General features: G+C 38.1%; 1 protein-coding gene across 1 annotated transcript in view; it reads left to right on the top strand.

The window, feature by feature from the left end:
* The first annotated feature begins 217 nt into the window (after nucleotides 1–217).
* TPPP (tubulin polymerization promoting protein) overlaps nucleotides 218–21,681 on the top strand; it is a 57,206-nt gene continuing 35,742 nt past the window's right edge. Inside the window, exons 1-2 of the mRNA XM_071736243.1 lie at nucleotides 218–421; nucleotides 13,138–13,452. Of these exons, the coding sequence (XP_071592344.1) occupies nucleotides 13,142–13,452 (311 nt within the window). The 5' untranslated portion in view covers nucleotides 218–421; nucleotides 13,138–13,141. The remainder of the gene's footprint in view (nucleotides 422–13,137; nucleotides 13,453–21,681) is intronic.

Here is a 21,681-nt window from a genome sequence, read left to right as displayed (position 1 = left end):
TACCCTTACCCTTACCCTTACCCTTACCCTTACCCTTACCCTTACCCTTACCCTTACCCCTGCCCCTGCCCCTGCCCCTGCCCACCTGCCGCCCAGCACCCAGCAGAACGGCGCGGGCAGAGGCGCCGCAAGCAGCCATTTAAGGCAGCAGAAGCAGTAGCTGCCCCTGTGCTTAATTCATCAGCTCCGGCTCCGCGGGGGGCGGGAGCGGCCCCCGGGCTGACAGCCCGCCCGGCCTATCGAGCCGAGCGGCGGAGGGGCAGGCAGGCGTCGCCGGGCGCTCGCCAATGTCCGGGCAGCGAGGGCGGTGCCTGAGGGAGCCACCTTGAGAGAGCAGCTGGAGAGTGGCTCCTGATATCGCCGAAGCGAGGGCGAGCGTCAGGTTGCGCCGGAGGGACCTGCGAGCCCTGGAGAGCCGGTGGTGAGTGGCAACCCCTTGCGGGGAGGGCGAGACAAGCCCTTCTTTTTTTTGGGTGGTTTGTTTTTGGTTTGGTTTTTGTTTTTCCCTGTTTCTTGCCCTCTCCCGCCCTCCCCCCCTTTTATCGCTCTGGGTAATTGATTCCTATTCGGTTTACGAGGATGGAAGGGGGAGAGGGCGGGCATGATGGCGGAGCTGCCCCGGGCCGGCGTCCCCCGGTGCCTCGGTGGGACTGTCAGCCCGGCCGTTATGTAACGAATGTCCGCGGGAGGCTGCTGGAGAGGCGGCGGCGGCGGCAGCAGCAGCAGCGGCAGTTTCAGCTTCCATCTGCAGGATTAACCCGTTGGTGTCTTCTTTTGCGTCCCTCCTGCTCCCCCAGCGAGAGCCCCCTGAGAGGGGACAGGCGGCAAAGAGCGTTTCGGTGCAGCGCTGCTCTCCTGTGCCTGTCCGTCGGGATGGGCGACGGCAGCCGCATCTCCTGCCGCCATCGGGGAGGGGAACGCAGCGCGGCGGCCCGCGCAGAGCGCTGTTTCCCGGCTGCTGGCGGCATGGCAGCGGCAGGTCCGATGGATGGATGATGATGGTGCTTGGCTGTGGGAGGCTGGCTGGCTCTGCCTGCGGGAGCCTTCTGAAGAGCGAGGGTAAAGATCCACCTTGCGTACACACTGCTGCAGCTGCTGCTTCACGTTATTGAAGGGCAGATCTCCCTTTTATGGAGATCAGCGGGTAAACAGGACTTCCTGTTTTTTCTTTTTTAAAGCTGTTCGCTGAAGCGGCTTTCTTTTTAACAGCCGCTCCTCCATTGCGTCCTCCGTGAAATCTAGCATCAGTTGTGGGAGAGTGTTTAAGAACTGCAGTTTAACCCACGAATGTATAAAGTGCTCTAAAGGGAAAAACAGGACGAGACAAAATGCTGTGAATTAATCTGCGACGCCATCTAGCTAGTTTGAAAATAAATATATCCCCCTACAGCACCCCCAAATCAAGAGCGGTTGCAAGTATTTATTCAGTCCTTGATAAAAGATCTTGTACCGGGGTAAAATTCTTCCATAGGGAAGTGTAATGTCAAAAGCGTGTGCCTTAAACCTTGACAGCTTTAAATCTTCCAGTAGATGCTGCTAACAAGCAGTTTCCCTATTGCTTTGCAGGGTCTAACATGAGCAGGTTGAGGGGGCAGGATTGCATAACTGCTTATGTTTGTTTTAAAAAGAAAAGGAGGGGCAAAACCAACCCCCAGCCCGAAATGAAACGTATTATATATATGAGGCTGTTTTCACCTACTTCCTGAGCTTCCACATCGTTTTGTCAACTGGTACAATTAATTAGCATGCTTTGTTTTTTTATATATATAATGTTGTGAAAACGGGGCGAAAAAATTGAGAGATACTTATGTATTTTCATAGTCTCAGGCTCAAATAGCATGGCTATTGTTAGAATGTATACAATTTATTTATTTTTAAAATGTCAGTGGCTATGGTCCCTCTCTGACTCATAGTCATATATCTTTAAATAGTCCATCATTTGTAACTGCTGAAGTGTATGTCCAGTATTAAATCATAGTACAGTGTAATGCTTAGACAGCACGCCATGCAAGGATCAAATTGCACATAAAGTTCACACAGGAATCTCCTGCAGTGCTTGCACTTGACCCTTGTAAGTGTAAGAAAAGTTCTTTGTAAATGGAAATACACATCTAGCAAGTAGTTGTTTCTGCATCCAGTTTAAACTGTGGATTGACTTAAATAAAAATGTTATTTTTCACCTAATTTTTAAATAGTGAATATATTTATTTAAATTAATTTCTGTAGGCAGTTGTATGATATAATTTATTTTTACTTTTTGTACCTTGAGTTTAATTTGGGGGTGAAAAAAGGGTCTTTTAAGGAGGAAGGCTGACAGTTTTCCCAGTGTTTAAACCTGGTAACTTGTTCTCAGATGGTAAGTTGAGGTGCAAATTAAAATAACACCAGATATATTTTTCCTTTTAACACTTTGATTATGGAATTTGGTGTGAGAATGCCAGTGTATTCACCAACCTATATCACTTCATGAAGAAAACCAAGAATCATCTTTCCTGTGGTGTAGTCACTCAGTGATGTCATGTCTTTTCCATTAGTACATGGATATGCTTGCAGCCCTTGCATAAATGAAATGGAGTTTTTTCAGCAAGGAACAAACAAGGATTATTTTCTCCCTCCAAAACTCATTTTCTGCTGTGTATATCTGAAATTATAAGTATATAATTCCCACCCCTAGTGTTTCTCTGCCATACTGGCATGAAACTATGGGCAAAAACGTGTTTAGAACTATATTACTTACTGTTTGTATTGCCATAGTATCTGGGAACTGTGATCAGGGCCTTTAACTGATATGTTAGATGCAATATAACCGTGGAACAAAAACTTGGGCCTGGCCCCAAAAGTATTACACAAAATGCAGAGCAAGACACTATAGTGGTACAAAAAATGGGAATGCAGCTGTTCTTAAGAAGGATCCATTAGTACCTGTGTGTGTTTATCCAGCTGTGTATTTTCTCTTTCTCATATGTTACAGCAAAGTTAATTGTAGAATTTAATGTAAGGCTCACATAGTTCTCTGAGGGAAGTTCTGGTTTCAAAGGGCAGTCTTGGGATGTATGAATAATGGCTGGATTTTTGGGGAAATTTTAAATGTATTTAACATGACTACAAAGTGAAAGATTGAGATACAGTAAGAAAAAGCTACATCAACCCACTATGAAACATTTTATTTTCAGGCTGCTCTATTTTTATGATTCTTTAAATTTAAGCTTCATTTTTTTGTTGTTGTTGTTGGCTTTTTTTTAAAAATTTTGAAATAAAGTTTTCATTTTCAAATCAAAGCATTGTACAGGAAAAAAAAGATCACTTTGCTTTGTCTTTTCTCCAATTTTTTCCCATAAGCTCCTTCATGTGCCCAAATCCACAAAAAATACATAGTAGCAAACAGATGGGAAGTTTACCTCTGTTATTAATATGTGTACTGCGTGGGCAGTTCAGTTTGCTCCCGCTGCCAGTTGTGTTAAGGTTCCCTCTTTTTCTTTTCCTCATCTCTCCTCTGCTGCATATTGTCCTGAGTGTGTGATATGGACTTTGTTTGTCCTTGGTAGAAAACCAAGAGGTAGAAAACTAGACTATACAGATAAAAACTTCAATGCATTATGTGGCAGACAGAAAAGGCAAACACTAATCTGCAGTGGAATTGTTTTAAATAATCTTATGAAGTTAATTCTTGGCCGGTTTGGCTAATCTCAAGAATAGGCTTGTTTATTGGTGTTCAAGTATTGGAGCATTAAGCAAAATGAACACAGAGAAACTTTAAAAAGTAACAAAATCAAGGGTGTAACATTTTTTGCTTGAATCTCTGAGGGGTGCAGTTCAAACAGGTTCGTAAATGCACAGTTGAAGAATAGTATGCTATTAGATATGTGATAAGCAAATTTTTGTGATGGAAATTCACATTCTAAGAGATCTTGCTCACAAAAGCATGGTCTAATTGTTGCTGCCTCTGTATACTTTAAAATTGTAAACAACTCTGTCTCATCTAATTTCACTATTGGAAGAACCAGTAGGCAATCAGCTGATCTTACTGGGCTTATAGATGTGAGAGAATTTATTGATGATTAACCAAAGGAAGTATTCATCTTCCATTTTGTACTCAGCTTTGTTTTTTTTAAAAAAACAAATCCTGTGCTTAAAGGTTACTTTTATTTTACTGTATTTTAGGTTTTTTTTTTGCACTCAGAAAAAAACAAAGCACCAGACTTTTAAGAGCATAAGGGATATGAAAATATTCTAATCTGACTAATCTAATCTAATATTAAGATATTCTAATCTGATTCATGTGTTAGTTATTCTCAGCTAGTTATCTGAGATGAATAACATGCATTTGATAAACTTGTCTTTGAGGCATGCTTGACTAAGTGAATCTTCTGTATTAGGTGAAGTCTAATGTGCAGATGTCAGGATGATGTATTTGCTGCTGTCCTTGGAAGTTACATTTAGTATTTCCAATGGTTGATTGAGTCTCCCTAAGGAAGTTTTATTTCTAATTTGCATTGGCATAGCCTGAATTTTCAGCTGTTGAGAGTTTTGGCATCTTTGACAGTAAAGAGATTACAAGCTTGTGATGCAGTGTCTCTACAAAGGTATTTGGATACCTCACTCAGTTGTCTTCAGTCACCTGAAAAATTACACTGGTATAATACTTTAAGTCTCTCATGGTAAAACATCTTGTCTCGTGATTTCACAGCTTTTACCCAACTCCAATTCTTTGATCAGAAGTGATGTTTTGTGACTATGAAATCTTACAGTGCTTTCAAGGTCTGCAAGTCTCTGTTAGCTCAATTTTTCTGTGATCTCATTCTGTCCCTGTCAGCTTTAACTTGTTGGTTTTGGTTTTGTTTTTTTTTTTTTTTATTTATTTTTGCCTATAAGTGGTACACAGTTTCCCTGTCTTACTGGTGTTTGAAGTAATCTCTTTGCTATACAGTCCCTGATCTCCTTTCATGGAGAGAACTTGATTACTCATGGCTTTTACATAAATATTTTGAAAGGGCTCAAATTAGGAGTCTGCTCTGGATGGGGGTAGCAGGAGGGGATAACATATAGTGTATGAAAAAATGAAGAAAGAAGAAAACTCTACAATTGTAATGTTACAAGTTGGGGAACCTGTACTCAACTAATGCTAAAATGATGATAGGTCCAGCATGTTGCTTGGAGCTCTAACTTAATTATATGCCTAACTACAGCTGAGAACGTCTGTTGTCTTCCAGTCTTTTTGAATCTGTGATTCTTAAGGCTTTTTTGATACACCATGATAAAATACCTCATCTAAACAGTTGATGCTCTTCTTCTGTTGTACTTCAATCAGTGTGAATATTTTTTCTTTCTTTACAAAAGTGTGTTCACTTTCTTTTGTGAAGGCAGTTTTAAAGTGCTGGCTTGTATATTTGTGTCCAGACATTTCTATTATCAACCAATGACAGCAACCCAGCAGAGCTCAGGATACTTTTAAGTAGAATCCTCAAATGGGATAGCTGCATAATGGAAAAAAAAAATGCATAGAAGGTCACTGTACATAAAGGTGTAGTGGATGCCTATATTTATGCTTTTGTCTTCATAGTTGAAACCTTGTGTAAATGATGTCGTGGTATTACAGTATTCTGTAGGTCTAGTTAAGAATTATTTAGTTAGAGTTTTTGTGTAGTTTTAAGTGTTGTGAGGTGGATGTTTCTTTTAAAAGAAGAAATTTCTAGTAGTTCTATTGCTGAAAAAGGTGTGTGTGTCTGTGTGTAGGTGCTTCATTTATGCATATATGAAGAGGTGGTATTTTATGAAGTGGTTCTATAGAATGGAGGAATGTAATGTGCTATGAACTAAACTTAGTTTTGTATATAACTGATATTGTAGGGGTAACTATGTAGGTGAATAGAAATAGCTTTTAGAAATAGAACAGTAATGACTACTTGTCTGCAGCCAAAATACTCTGTGCTTGATAATGTGTATTCTCAGGTTGTCCCTTTAAGGGCATAGGTAATTTCATTGCAGTCTGAAATAGTGTTTTGCTAAGGAGAAACATTGGGCAACTTAAGTAACCATCTTTTTGTCACCCTGCATGTCCTGCAGAAGGTCCTAATGTAGCTGTGTGATTCAGCCAGCCTTGCACTTGTCCCTAGTGCTAGATACACATACATTGTTTAGACAACCCAGGGTTCAACTATGCAGTTCCCCATAAAGCCTGTGAAACAGTTTATTTTTCTTTAATTAAAGCTTACTTTAAATGTTGATAGAGTAGTGTGGCTTTGTTTGGTCTGCAGTGTTCTCTGCTCATTTTCCTTCTGTTAGATGCTAGGGAATATGGATGGTTCTCATTCACTCCAGCATCACATGCACAGAAATATGCCTTTACTCTGGTTTCTACAGATACTTGTGAAGGAAACTTAAGGGAAGCTTTAAGGGTATTGTATAAAGCATTGCATTTTATTAGGAGGTTGTTGCATTCCTCCAGCTATTTATCCCCTCCCTCAGCTTGAATGTTTATGAAAAAATGTTGGAAAAAATATTCCATCTGCTTACTTTGTCTCGGCTATGTTTATTTGACATAAATAATTACAGACATAAAACAAATGAGAATTCCCTTTAACTGCAATTCTGTAATATTTTTTTAAATGAAGAAGACAGATAAAGTACTAAAATAAAACAGATGCAGTCAGACAAATTAAAATATCTTGCACATTTTGATGATGTTGTAAATGCCACTCATAAAAATAGCACCTCTCATGCTTATTGAAAAGTTACTTATTTTTTTTGCTTGGATTAACTGGAAGGTTGTAAGGTATTTCAGATGGCAGCTGTTTGTGGTGGTAAGTGTTACTGATAGTGCAGAAGCAGATTCTGGTAAAAATTGTACTTTAAGTACTTGAATGCTTACCAGCTCTTGATGTGCAGGAAGGATTAGCAGGACAGTGCAAGGTAAAAACAGGTGACAATTAACATAAAACTACTAGGTTATATGTCAGTGTTCAGTTGTAGTATGCCAGTTTTCTAAATGCCAATGGCCTTTCAGTTTTAAGACCACCTAAGAAGTATCTTTAGGAAGGCTGGCAGTTTGACCAGGCTGAGGAGCTGAGAATGTAGTTGTGGGGAGGCTGAGGCTGATGCTACTTGTAAGAGAATTTGCACAGAAATAGGAAGCTTATTGTGAGGTTAAAACAAAAGTGAAACTGTTAATGTTAACAACATATAGTTCTTCAAATCTTTATGTAATACCAGATTAATGTGCTGGCTCTGTTAATTGCATTGCAAGGGGTTCACCATCTCTCTTTTCCCTTTGATCTGTTTCTACTTCTCAATAACGTTGGCATATTCCTGGCTATTGTCATGTTGAGCATTCATTCAAATGTCTGATGTGATCACATGCATGGACAAATGCTATCTGACTTCGTATAGAATCTTATATTTCTTGAGCAACTAAGTAGATGCTTTTGTAAGCTGAGGATGCAAGGATGACATTTTTGCAGGAACTAGAACAGTATATTTGCTTGTAAGTCTGGGGTGTGTGCTGTGGATTACTTACTTGTCCTTCTTACCTAACAGATCCTGGAGACAAAAACATACAACCAAATTGCTAGGTGGCAAGAAGGATGCAGTACGACTGGCTAGGAAATCTCTGTTTCGGATTACATCTTGGTGGGTATTTAAGGTGTGGTTAGGGTGCCATCTCCACTCTATCTTGTGGCGAGAGCTCTGAGGTGTCACTATAAGCAAAACAGAACTTTGGACTTCACATAAAAACAACAGGAAAAGGAACTGCAGAACAGAAGGAAATCAAGGACAGAATTCGTAGATTTTTGCTGCTTATTTGTCTGGGTCATATGGTAGAAGGGGTTAAGAACTTAGAGGGAGATCAGGGCTAAGATTGAAAACTTTGCCAGAGATTCAATTTTAGGGCTGTTTTATCCAAGTTACTGTCTTTGGGCTCAAGATGGGGAATTTGCCCTGCAGACTTTGCATTGTAGCTAGAGGATGACCCTGATGCTCAGTGTAAATGTAACTTTGGGGTCTCCTGGAGTTGTTTTGCAAGTGCAGTGGAGCTGGTTATTGCATATGAGAAGTAACATCGGCGTATGGTCACCTCATAAAGGTGAGATTAGAGGAAAGTGTAGTTATTAGTAATACCATTATTGCATTGCAACTGTGGCATTGTACTACTGAATCTTTTCTGCAATCTCAGCATACTCCTTAGCAGAGGTTTGCTTGATGTTTGAATGCTTTCTGCCATTAAAAAGTTTGAACTAAGTTTTCCTTGGTTCACAGGAATTCTGACCTTGCTTTAGCCAGTTCTTGATTAGTAAATATTCTAAAGAACAAACAGCTTTAAAATAAGTTGCCTTTTCTATTAACTGGGTTGAATCTGAGGCTGTAATGAGTATATGTGGTAGTGTTCTAGTCTTTTGTGCTGTCTTAAACAAAAACATGCTTATTCATTTCCATGGCAATAAATGATGCGAGAAGACTTACGTTAAAAACTGGTTATGTAATACTTGCTGCAAATAAAGGCAATTCAAAAGGGAAAAAACATTCACAGCCTGCCGTAGAGGCAAGCTAGTAAAAACATATGAGAGAGTACATTGCATTGCCTGAAACGCTAGGCTTTCACACTTCTGACGGTTTCCTGTTTCTTGCAGTTCTGGAGCAGATAAGCTATGCATTAGTTCTCAGGGACAGAGCAGAGAAGGTGCTGCAGTGAATTTCTGACCAAGTAGGATGCATGCATATTTTGTACAGCTGCATAAGCTGCTGAAATTGTTGGCAAAAATAGTCTGGGTTTTAATAAGTCTTCAGGTTGTCTTTGGTGCTGAGAGACAGATCTGAGAGCAATTCCTCCAAGTCTAAATGGAAACCGTACCAGAATTCCTACAATATGTTGACACCTGGAGAGGATGTGGATAAGTGAGAGTGTAAATTAATAAAGATCTTTTGTAGAGCTGGCAGTTGGTGAGTACTAAGGCTTTGGGCTTATTTATATCTACCTGGTATTAATGCAGCTATAGCAACTGGAATTCACAGAAATGGTAGCTGCTGTTCCCCATTTTTTCAACAATCCAGGTGAATATATGACTTTACCTAGGGGAGTTCTTTCAGCTCCCTGTCTGCAGATGAGTATGTCTCTGGCTGATAAGAAGTTTCATAATAAGAAAAAACTTTGATAATGGTTTAGGCATGTGCTAAGAAGACAAGATCTGCACTTTCATTCTGCTTTAGCATGAGTTCGTCATGACCTCAGTCAGTTTGATCAATAGCTTAATCTCTGTCTGTATAGGTATCTGTTTTTGTAACGTGCTGTATTATTCACCTATTGCAGAGTGAGACAAGAACTGTTGTTTCATTATACTAAAGGAGTATTACATGACACAGACTGTAGCATTTCATAACATTACTATTAATAGATATTCTTTGTATTTCTGAAACTCCATTTTTTTCTGAACATCTGTTCAGAAGCATCTGTTTATATATCTTTCTTAATGTCTTACATGGTTGCTTATGGTGATGTGGACCTGCTATACTTGAGTCAGCAGTATAGGACAGGTTGGGATCAGTGGCTAGTCCATACTTCCTTCCCTCTTCAGGCTCTGGAAATGCAGAATTATCTGTGTACATATTCGCCTTTTGTGATAGTAATGAAAAGCATTTCTTTGGTTAGGTGTAGTTGTTATAGTTGGCACCTACACAGCTCATGCTTTTGAACAGTGGCTTAATTTTGTTTTACTGAACTGTAGAATGGGTAGTTTAGAGCAGTCAGTTTCTTTTGTCACTTTGACCTCCACCATCTCTGCAAATTACTGCTAGATTTTGCTTTTAGCAGAAGCCAGCAAGCATCTTCTGATCCCTTTGCCCAGGAAAATAAAAAGGGTAAGGGAGACCCAAAACTGCATTTGATGTTGAATTGTTGTCAAGCAAATTATTTTTTTTTTTTTTGGTTGGTTGGTTGTTTTTTGATATATTCTTCTTCTTCTTTAACCACTAAAAAAAGTTACAGGAGCTGATCCTATTAAAAATCCTGTATTATGCAGTTCTTTACCTAGCGTGCTAATGAATATTTCTCTTCTGAGAAATAAGTTGTTTGTCGTGTTAAGACATAACACTTTAAGTTGACCGTAGGTCAGTATTTTCATGAACTTGATAGCATCTTCTTAGTAAATTTCATGCTATTACATGGGATTTTAACAATTATTGTTCAACAAGAAAAGGAGTACCCATGACAATTTTTGGCAACCACAGTTGAGCTCTGGTTTTAATCTATGCTTGACCTTCTGCTTGAGATCATAAGGATTGCTCTGAAATGACTGCTTTGTGTACCAGATTTCACCATTTAAAACCAAAGCCTTTTCTGTAGAGTGTCCCCAGTTCCTCCTCTCCAGACTGCACAAAACACTGTAATACAAAGTTCATTTATTAATGCGTGACAGAGCTAAGTCGAGATGTGAACTATCTTTCTTAAGGCCAAATATGTCCCTTTAAGCATTTTTCCTACGTCAAGCTAATAAACTTTTAATTCACTAGCAACTGAAAGTAAAAAATACTTTCAATTGATATAGGTATCATATTGAAGACACTATGAGGCAGTAATAGAGACAAAAGCAAAGTAGTAATTAAAAAAAAATCACATTATTCAGAAAATATTCAGAAAATTTGGTTTTAGCTTTAAAGTGTGTGTTTTAGCTTGTGATTTGAAATCACTACTTGCTTTTTAAAACACATTTCTGCTGTGCTGAGCTTTGCAAAGTTGAGTTATGTTTATGGGTGACAAAGTTGGCCAGCAGGCACTGACACTAAAGAATGATTTTGTTCAGTGTATATTTAAAATGGAGGCATGTGGTATTTTTTTCTAAAGTCAGATGAGACGGAATAGCATAGATGGTTTTTTTCCTTATAGTTTATAAACTGTATTTGTTCTATCTTCCGAGGATATTCACACTGAGCATAGCTTCTTGACTGTTTGCTAAGAACAAGAGGGGGCTATCCTCCAAAATCTCTTGGAAGACATTTGGCACAAGATAAAATGTCTAAATTATATGAGCTGTACATACCTTACCATAGTAGATTGCTATCTTCTTCTGTTCTGTTACTTGTTTATGGTCGTAAATTTGATTTTTAATATCCTATACAGACTTAAAAATACAGACTTTTTTTTTTTCTGTTGATGCCTGCCCTCTGACCAGTTAGTGCCAGATTGTAAAATTTCTGGTTCTACTTTCCAGCTCCAGTAGATTTGAAATGGTGCAAGCTTGGAACAGACTTTCTGCTTTTGGAAGTCAAGCTTCCTTGAAGACCTAGATAGATCATTGATCTTCATTATCTGATTTTTAATGTAATTTTCTTTTGCATAGATTTTGTCATTGGTGTTTTTCTTATTCTATTCTCTCACCACTGTGCTTATTGTTTTGGAGTTTCAGTGCTGGAAGACTTTCTGAAAAGTTTGAGATAAAATTATTGTTCTTCCAAGAGCAAGCAGGGAAAGGAAGTAGGCATGGGACTTAGCTACATTTTACATTTTTAATTGAACTTTAAATTTTCAAAATTTTTTTTCCCTTTTTGTGCTTTTCATTTCATTTTATAGGTGCACATATAACTCTTGGGCTACAGTTGGTAAATTCCTATCATACTATTTTTAATTTAGCATTTTAGTTTTTGACCAGAACTTGTGCTGACAGTGTAAACAAAAGAAAAGACTTCCTAGGCTTAAGATATAACAAGATTTTTAAGAATTAACTTGAATGTTTTCAAAATAGTAATGCTTTAGCTATTGCTGCATTTGATCAAGTGTGAAGGACAAAGGTATTTTTTATTTGAAGCTTGTTTCTAATTGTGAAACTTAACTATAACTGCTGCCTAGTAGGTGGTTATGGTGAGTTCTGCTGCAGCATGCAGGAAAAGGCATACATTGGTTGTTCAAGTGACAGTGGTTAAGCTGTATCAGAACAGATGGAGTTTTAGAATTATTTCTTTTGTTGAGGTGTCTGTATTGAAGTACAGTATATAAGCCAGAAAAACTATCTATCTGATGTGGAAATAAAACCTTAACTAGAAATACATACCAATCTTTTCATATGTTAGTCATCATACACCATGTGCACTGTGACTTTAGACGAACGGACAAGGTGCTAAGTATGGTTGGCTTTACAGCTCTTATCCAGTAGTAGCCAAACTTCTCATACTTGAAGCACCTCCTTATGGGTACAAATTTGTAGCAGCACAACAGATCTGAATCTGGGAAACAGTCTGTATGTTGGGGCAGGCACACAGTGCATCCTGTCTCGGGGCTCTTCAGGGCCTCTTACTTCTGCCAAGCTAAGAGTGGATGGGTGGAAGGCAGAGGCTCCTATGGAATGCTTATGGTATGTTAGAGTCTTGATTTCTGTTATGAAGACACCTGATAATAACTTCAGTGCTCTGTTGCTCAGTTTAAGGTTTCTTTTAAAAGGCAAACTTGCCCAACGTGAACATAGAGTAATTTGAAAATTGTTCTCTGCAGTACTGACATCCCTTCTTGTGCTTTGTGAATGTGTTCATTCCAAATGAATTCCACACCTACTGTTCTTTGGGTATAAACTTCAGAACTGATTGATTTTGTTAACAAAGAGTCTCATCTAATAATTTCTGAGACTTCCTTACTTGTTAGCCCTTACATTGTGTAAGCAGTATCTTTGCATTTTCAAACTATTTCATTTTTCAATAACAAATAAGTAAGAAGTCAGAGTCCAGAAAATAAAAGGCTCTTTGTTTTTCATTCAGAAATAAAAGTGGATAGTAATGCCTACAATGTCAAGGGCATACTTTTATCCAAATGTGTAGTATGACTGTGGTGATTGCCATTAAAAAAAAAAAAAAAAAAGGAAAAAAAATTAACACTTAAGTTACTTGTTGGCTGGTGTAATGATGGTAAAATTAGGCTTGTACCCTGTTTTGGAATATTCTTTCCCTGGCTTTTTATAATGTGCTTGAGTTTTTTTCTAGATGGGTAGAGAGTTACATAGGTCTGTGTATAGACTGTTGTTTGGTGGTGGAGGGCACTGAGCTCTTGCTAACTTATTCTTCATATGTTGTGACATGGACTGTAGCTTAAGTTAAATCTGTAGCTTCACAGAAAGTAAAGTAGTGCAATTTAATGTAATCAGTTTACCCTTCTCTTCTTTTTAGCACAATGTCTGAAAACAAAGTGAAGTCAAGCAAACCTGTGAATAAAACTCCTCCAAAATCTCCTTCAGATCCAGCAAAGGACCGAGCAGCAAAACGGTTATCCTGTGATTCAAACAGCTCCCACGAGGGAGCTATGGCAGGAGAAATAAGTGCTCTGGAAGAAGCCTTTAGAAAATTTGCTATCCATGGTGATACAAGAGCCACAGGAAAAGAAATGCATGGGAAGAACTGGTCAAAGCTATGTAAGGACTGTCATGTGATAGATGGGAAGAATGTGACAATCACAGATGTTGACATTGTCTTCAGTAAAATCAAGTAAGTTCCTTTCTGCCATTGGTTTTGTGTGCCCCCAACACGCTTTATAGCTATAATCTAAATTTATCTTCTGTTGCTTACAGATGTTGTGAGTCTATTTCTTGTTCCTTTATGAAACTGTGTGGTTTTGTCTGAAGATAATAGCTTTCAGCTTCTGTTCTGTGGTCTTAAACTGGCTTCAGTCTCACAGCTTTTATGCTCTGCAAAATGGTTTTTGATCAGGACAAATGCAGGCTATGCTAAGACACACAATTTTTTTCACTGCAGTAAATTATGTGACTGTTTCCTGAAGAATATCTGAATTAAAACAGGATGTAGCTTTACATTTTGCCAAAACTTGGCCTCAGAAGGCTGACACTAAGGTGAGATATGTACTAAACCCCACTATTCCAACAACAGACCTGACATCCATCAAAACACGTACTCAAGTTTAACCATCATTTAAGTGATGTAATGCTGGGGGGACATGCAAACTGACTTGCAAGTTGAGAAAACTTGCTATGAGCACTGACCCTTTTCAGTGCAGAAGAAAAGGCCCTTGATCTTGAAAGGTGTAACATGGATAGTTAGAATGATGTTACTTGTTTTCTTTTATTTCTTTACTCCTCAGGAATCTTATGTAGGCAATTGAAAACACTACATATGTATAATCCAATTCTCTGGCTCCTGGATCAGTCCACTTTTCTCTTAAAACCCCTCATATTGTGTTGCCAGAGCTGGGTATACTATCTGTGAACTCTTATCTGAAATGAATGATAGTGTGTATGGTTGTTTCTTTCTTTCTTCATCTATGATAAACAATGCTGCTTGCTTTTTTTTTTTTTTTTTTTTTTTTTTTTTCATTGACTTAAAAACTACTTTCTTATGTCAGTATCTGTACAAGTTAGTTATAGAACAACTCCATGATATGCCATAAATAGTTGTGCACCATAGCAGATATAAAGAAATATCAGTCAGTTTTGGTGCCTGCTTGTGTAGAAGGAATCCAGTCCTGTTCTGCAGGAACAAGTTGTGAGGTGGGGGGGACCTGCAGCTCAAGCAGAATGTCAGATATGCCCTTGCACTTACTCAACAGGCTCAGCTCAGCTTGGGATTTTATGTCCCTGCCTTTGTAGGGAGGTATCTGTTCAGCAGTTCCTCAGACCTCTCTCCTGTGACCACTGTGAAGTGTTGTCATTTCTCTTGGGAGAAACACACCTTCTTTTCCATGCTGTATCTAGTATTTAATAGTTCAGAAGATAACTGCTTGTTTATGTACTTTATATATTATTGTATTTTAAAAATATTTTATTTTAAAATTAGTATTGATCAAGTGGCAGATGGGGACAAATGAAATAATGTACTTTTGCTATTTTTATTGGGAAAGTCCTTTTTTTCATGTATATGGTTTCACAAAGTATACCCCCACATTTTCTAAAGTGTTGGGTTGTTTTTTTTACATTTTTATTCTTTAGAGCATATGTCAGCATTTCATTTTAGTCTAGATTAAATTTATTTATTTTAAGTTTTAACAAGGGAAGATTTAATGGCTGTTCTTACTCAAGGGTTAGTAATATGCTGTAATTTAGGAGGTGTATGCGTAGGCTGAGTATACAGGGTTTCTTGAGCATGTTCAGACAACTGCTTTTACTTGTTTTCCCTTTTGCTTCACATTTAACTCTAACCTAAAGGATAATGATAGATTTGGTGATGCATCAAAACAGGCATACTCACAAAATAGATTCTTGCTTATTTCCATTTTACAGGCATAATTTTTGTAGCAGACCAGTAAGATTTTTTGACACCCAAGTTTTTCCCCATGTTGAATGACAGACATTAAACACAATACATGAATCTCCAGTTCCCCAGAAAGTGCAGAGTTCTGTTTCCATGTGTCAGTAAGAGTTACATGTACAGGTATCAGGAGACTCTGCTCTTCACTGTTGTTTTTTTAAGTTCTTCAGCTAGACTGTGTCTCAAAAGGGGGACCTTGTCCTGGTATTCCATTCCTGGTCAGCCATGGTGGTTCAGTGAGATGGTGCTGGTGGATCTTGGCAGAAATGAAATGAAAAGCCAAAATCCACTTGAGAGAAGTGGCAGTTTGTATGAATTTGTAAGTGGCATGCCTAGAGATCAGAGGAGCCACCTAAATTATTCCAGGTATTTGTATTGCAGTAATAAAGTTGGGATAGACTGTAATTTCTAAAATAATAGGAAAGTAAAAGTTATGGTGTGGGCAGGTTCATGAAAACTAACAAAGAAATATTCTGACATGGTCTCTAGTTTGTACATGTAGCACCTAGAAAATACAGCAAGGAAAACTTGACTTGCATAACGTACATTTTCTGTGATGCACACTTTAGTTGGGTTTGCTACATTTTAGCAAACCCAACTAAAGTGTGCATAACAGAAAATGTAGTTATGAAGTAAGTTTTCCTTGCTGTATTTTATAGTTTCATGGTCAAAACTTGAGATGTTAGACTCTTTCCTTTGTTAGTTTATTGAACTGCCCACACCACCATAAATTTTAATTTCAAAGTTAGCTCCTTGCTTAAAGTAACATAAAAATCTCTATTGCTAATTGGTACCAGGATAGCTTTGTCTCTTTAAAATGGCAAAAATGAAGCAACTCCTTCTCTGAGAAACCTGGTCATATAATTGTTTAAGAAAGCAGCCTCAGAATTATTTGTTGGGAATGAAATTTTTAAATGGTCCCTAAGTTCATAGCCATACTTGAAGACAAGGATAAGTCACAATCATATGCTATGGGAAGGAAAGTTTTAATGTATTACTGTATGTGAAATTTTCGTGCCAGGACCAAAGATAGTATTCCATGTTTTTTGTAATTAAAATAACTTCAATTTCTCTGTACCTTGGTCTTCTATGAAAATGTAAGGGTTTAGTAGATGAATATCATAATAATAGTAGATAATCCCAGGCATTCATTTTTCACATACAGTCTGAACCTTACATAGATATCCTTCTTTTATATTCTGCAAATTAAGGATGATGATGCAATCAGGGTCTACAGAATTTACAGACATACAATGCAGACATACAATAGCATTTGAAAATGGTTTTCATGAGAATGGGAATTCTGTGATTAGCTTTCAGTAGCTGAAATGATTGCCTTCTTTCTTGGAAATTTTGCTCATTGACTGAGTGCTTCATTTGTGTTACTGTTGCAGAGATGCAAAAGTTTGTAGTTTTTTTGTGTTTTGTGTGTAAATTGTATTGTGTTGTGGAGTGCAAGTATGGGTTTAGTGAATCTTGTTGCCTTAGAGAAAACAAGCTCATTGGTGACACAGGAGGAAGATGCATAAGCATTCTGCATTTGATATGAAATGCAACATGTGGCCACTTTATTCTTAACCCAGCTAGACTGTGAGACATAACAGTCTAAGAACTTTTCTTGTATCAAAGAAAGCAGAAGATTCAAGAAGAATGTTACTGATATCCGACCAGCATTCTGGCATGTTGTCCCAGTAACTTAAGTTTCTTTGTTTATTGGGGTCAACAACTGCTCTGGGAAATTCGATATGTTATCTATGCCATGGACATACTCCACTTACGGTATGTAGTTAATGTGGTAATAGTAATAGCCCTAGTATAAATATTTCTGCTCTTACTTTAGAAGTGTTACCAGTCAACATTGCAAGAGTATGGTTTAAGCACTGCCATAAAACTGTTAATTCTATGATATTATTAGACAGAAAAATAAAAATATTTCTGTTTACACTGCATGTTACTATGGTTGCAGGCAGGGCTGGGTGACATCATGTTTTGGATCCATTGTGAGCATTTATTTAGATAGTCGTCTCCATAGAAACATTTGTTTGTTTTGATGTTACTATGTGTTACATGTTAAACAAATTTTTGTGATTCTATACTGGATTGTTACTGAAGACTAGTTAATGTACAGAAGCTTTGTAAATACACCTTACTTCCCAACATCTAACATATTTTTGGTAGAAGATCAGCTTCTCTCAAAATTCCATTAATAGTTTCATGTGTTGATCTGACATGTTTTCTTGTTGCTGAGGAAGCCATGTGTGCTAAAGGCCAGAAAACTCTCCTCCATCTTTTTGAGAAAGGAAGGTCTGGTTCCCATGGGGAATCTTCACAACACACTTAACTGTGCCCTGACTTTTGAGCAGTCCCACCCATTCTCTGTCCTGAGCACATCTTGCACAGTCAGCCATTTAGCCTGGTTCCTGCTCTCTGGATCAGTCAGCTCTCCACAGCAGTGCTTCCACCTGAGAGCAGCAGTAGTAGTTCACCATTGTTGCAAGACTGTCAAAGAATTAAAATGGATAATATTTGCTCTAAGCAGCTGGCAAGATAAGTCTTGGCAAGAATGAGTTCATGCTTTCCTCATTTGTAAATGATAATATAATAGTTTTCTTTTTTCTCTGTGTTGAATGAAGATATTTGTTGTTTTCTAAATATATGTATAAGGAGTAGTACTCATTCATACAACTACAATACACACTCATTCAAAACAACTATCTTTTTATGAGGTTTCTTTATTGTAACTTTTATTTAGTAGAGATTTGAAGCCTCTCAAATATTTTAAATATTTAAATAGGTATGAAGTAGTCTTTAGATATAAATGGAGAACATAGTTCTAAGTTTTACTTCCTAGCTGGAGAGATTATTTTAACAGTGACATAGAATCTGATTTGTGTAATCCTACTTAACTCATGAAGTAGGCGTAACAAGTTAACTTGTGTACTATAATATGTCTACATCAGGAAACAACTTTTAGGTGGATATAGAATGGTATGCAGAGCGTAATCTGTGCTAATGAATCTTTATTGTGAAGTCGGGCAGTTATAGGTAGAAATGTAGGTAAGTCACAGTAGAAAGTATTCTTTAGTACTATGCTTCTTTTTAAATGATATTAAGATCTGATTTCCTTTCTTATCCAGGAAGCCTAATGATGCCTTTTACACTTTATCCTTGAAAGGCTTTCTTCTAAGAGGCATAAGTTCTAAAACAAAAGCAGTGATCACTTATGAAAAGGAAGGTTATTTTTGATCCACTTGCAGTTATGCAGCCTTCTTTTATGCATGGTGAAGTTCTGGACTCCTAATTATGCAGGCTGATTATGATTTTAAAAACACTTTTTTGTGTGAGTAGACATCACATGAAAACCTATAGTACAGTGGTGGGTGATCTGTCTCCCAGCTAAAATGGAATGCTGCCTGCTGTCATACACAGTACTGTGTAACAACTTATGTCACACTGGCACATGCTACTTATGGACTACAAGGACTTCTACTGGTTTAGATTAGAAGTAGGGCTCTGGTATAAGATCTTTTGGGTTTTTAAGAGGTTTTTTTTCATTGGTTGGGGTACTTTGCAAGGTTGTTTTTGGTTTTGGTTGGTTGCGGGGTGGTGTTTTGTACTTTTTTGCAAGTTAGCCTAATTTCATCATACTGCACCATCATTAAAAGTTGCCAGTTTTTCATTTATAAAAGCAGCTATGTGAAATATGCACTAGTTACATAATTACCTCATTTTACTGATTAACAAGCAAGTATTTTCTGGAGCATTAAACATCAATGTAGCCTTTGTCTCTTGCTCTCCATGGATTGAAGCAGAATTTGATAAAGATGTGAAGGAGGAGGCAGCTCTGGCTGTGGCACCCAGGTAACTGTAGTGGTTAAGAGCCTGGGAGGAGTGAGGAAGATGAGCAACAGAATTACAGCCTTGGACTTCAGAAGGGCAGACCTTGGCCTGTGATCCTGAATCTCCTGTAGTTACCTGGATCCTCCTTCTTGCCCTTTCCGAGGATGTGTGTGATGCTTGCCTTTTTCCAGTCACTTGAGACCTCCCCCAGCTGCCACAGCCTTCTGAAGTGGGTGGGGAGCAAAGCGCATGGGTATCTATGCATGTTGTTTGACTTCATAGTCTAGTTTTTTGCTAGAAATCATCCATTTCGTAAAGAAGGCTGATATACCATAAACGTTACAGTTAATCTAAATGGAACTGAGGTGCATTTGATGCAGTTTTTCATCCTCCTGCTTTTTCTTAAAAAAATTAAAAAATTAAAAAAACTCACAACCGAATGGGCTGACTTGGGAGAACCCAAGGTTTTGTGTTCTTCCCATTATCTAGAAGTTTAAGAGGATGGCTTTATCACTGAATTAGAACAAATGTAATTAAAGATTGGATGAAATAGTGAGTTGAAGAAGGATTCATCAACACTCCAGCTTAAAAATATGCAATCCATGAGTCTGTACTAGCTTCCCTATTCTGTTTTGTCTTTACCAGCAATGGAAATGTAAAGCTGTTCCTCAGAGATGTGTTGGCATATAGTTTTCAACTTTGTGGAAGGCAGTATTGTTAGGCTACTAGATCCTATGATTTGTATTTGGTTGGAGTCTTTAAATGCTTGGGAGCTCGAGTCTGGGGCTAATATTACATGGGAGAAGAAGAAAGGATCACTTGTAAGACTACTGTGAGACAGGTTAGTTTTACCCTACCGAGGATGTAAATGCTGTGTGTGCTGATCTGCTCCTTATGGCTGTCCACAAAATGTTCTTATCTTGATGGAGTTTGATCTGAGCCAGGAAGGTTTAACTTAGGAATTTGAAATTGTTTCTGGAAGGGGTGGCACCTTCTTAATATTTGGCCCAGCTCTAGCTAGATTGCTAGTTGCTGAGTGGTTTTGCTACTGGACACCACTCCTTTGAAAGCCCTCATCCTAATTAATTAACATGGTGTTACTCACTACTCTCTGGCTTCATTGGAGGTGCTTATCCCTTGCTTCCTTTCTTTCTAAACTGAAGAAACACGAATGAAATCCAGATTTTTCTTTGAAGCTTGATCTGTGTTGCTGACTCTGCAAAGTTTTTTTAAATGCATATGTATGTATTCCTAGGAATTAAAAAAACAATAAAAATTCAAAAAATGGTATGGGGTCCTGCTATAATCCCCTCAAAAGGAATCCAGACTTTCCTTTTGAGAGTTTGTTTTTCCCTGTTCCATAGTCAGCATTAGGTCCTCATTCTTTACAAGGGTTCTGGCAAGTAAATAATTCTTAAAACCTTGGTAAGACTGCTGACATTGGTGCTGATTCTGAAAGCTCCCAGAACATTTTCATTACATAAACAAATCTCTATGGCAACCTTGTCTAAGAGGAGATGCTATTTTAAAATGCTTTTTTAAAAAATGAATTTTTATGGTTGAAGGAGAAAATGCAAAAGGGTATTCAGTTTCAGTAAGATCATGGCTAAGAAACCTAAACCCTTCTGGTAAGGAGTAAATCCCAGCACACTGCTGCTTTTCTACACAGAAGTAGAGTCACTGAGTTACTGGTTATTTTGAAGAGCAGCATTGTATTCTGAATAGCCAGCACCAATCTTTGCAGCTCTCCCATCAGAATGTTATTGTTGATTTAATTTAGCATGTGAGTTGATAAAAGATGATTGAGTTTAAAAAAAAATAAATGTGTGTGCAGTCTGCCATTTTGTTAAGTAATGATTGCCTCCAATACTCTGTTTGATCTACTGCTTACTAGAAAGACACAACACCAAAGGCAGGGAGGGAATGTTTCTGTACTGTCTATGTTTCTGTACTATCTGGACATCGATAATTCAGGCAGACAAACCCAGGAAACCTTACTGCAGTGTTTTGCATCAAGCCTGTAAGGTTCTGCGTGGAACAGCTTTAAATCAAACCTGAATCTTTGTCAGTGATGGCAAGCAGTGGAAAATATCTCCAGGCAAGTTGTTTCAGTGGAGACAGGACTTTGTTGTAAAAACCATTGTGCTTCATGTTTGTTTTGAATGTATGATATTCCTAAAGCCTTGATGCCTTTACTTTTCAGTAATTGTTTCTGGAGATGCCCTTAGGCAATGTTTCCATGTGCTGTGCAAAGCCACATAGCACACAGCTAACAAGAGCTTGCAGCAGACTGTGCTAGCTGCAGGAATGGAAGCAATTCAGCCACAGCTATGTGATGCTGCACTGATGGGTGGTCCAGCCTGTTGCATTGTGCCAGGTGAATGCTCCAGCTTTTTTGGCATTAGCTTGGTGTTTTAAATGGCATGCTTTGCAAAAGGATGGTAATAAGTGCTAGAAGAAAATGAAGAGCATAACCTTAGCAGCACCAAATTGTCTTCCTTCTTTGCCTCAACTTTGTTCTGGGAGAGTTACAGAAGTGTTGGGAATATTTTAGTCTTACACTGTTACCCTCTTCATGATTTCCCACAGACTTTATAGGATACTTAGAGAAGTAAA

This window comes from Heliangelus exortis, chromosome 2 (genome assembly GCF_036169615.1).
Source record: "Heliangelus exortis chromosome 2, bHelExo1.hap1, whole genome shotgun sequence".
Lineage (NCBI taxonomy): Eukaryota > Metazoa > Chordata > Aves > Apodiformes > Trochilidae > Heliangelus > Heliangelus exortis.
Note: the sequence above shows the minus strand (reverse complement) of the source record. Positions and strands in the feature narration are given on the sequence as shown.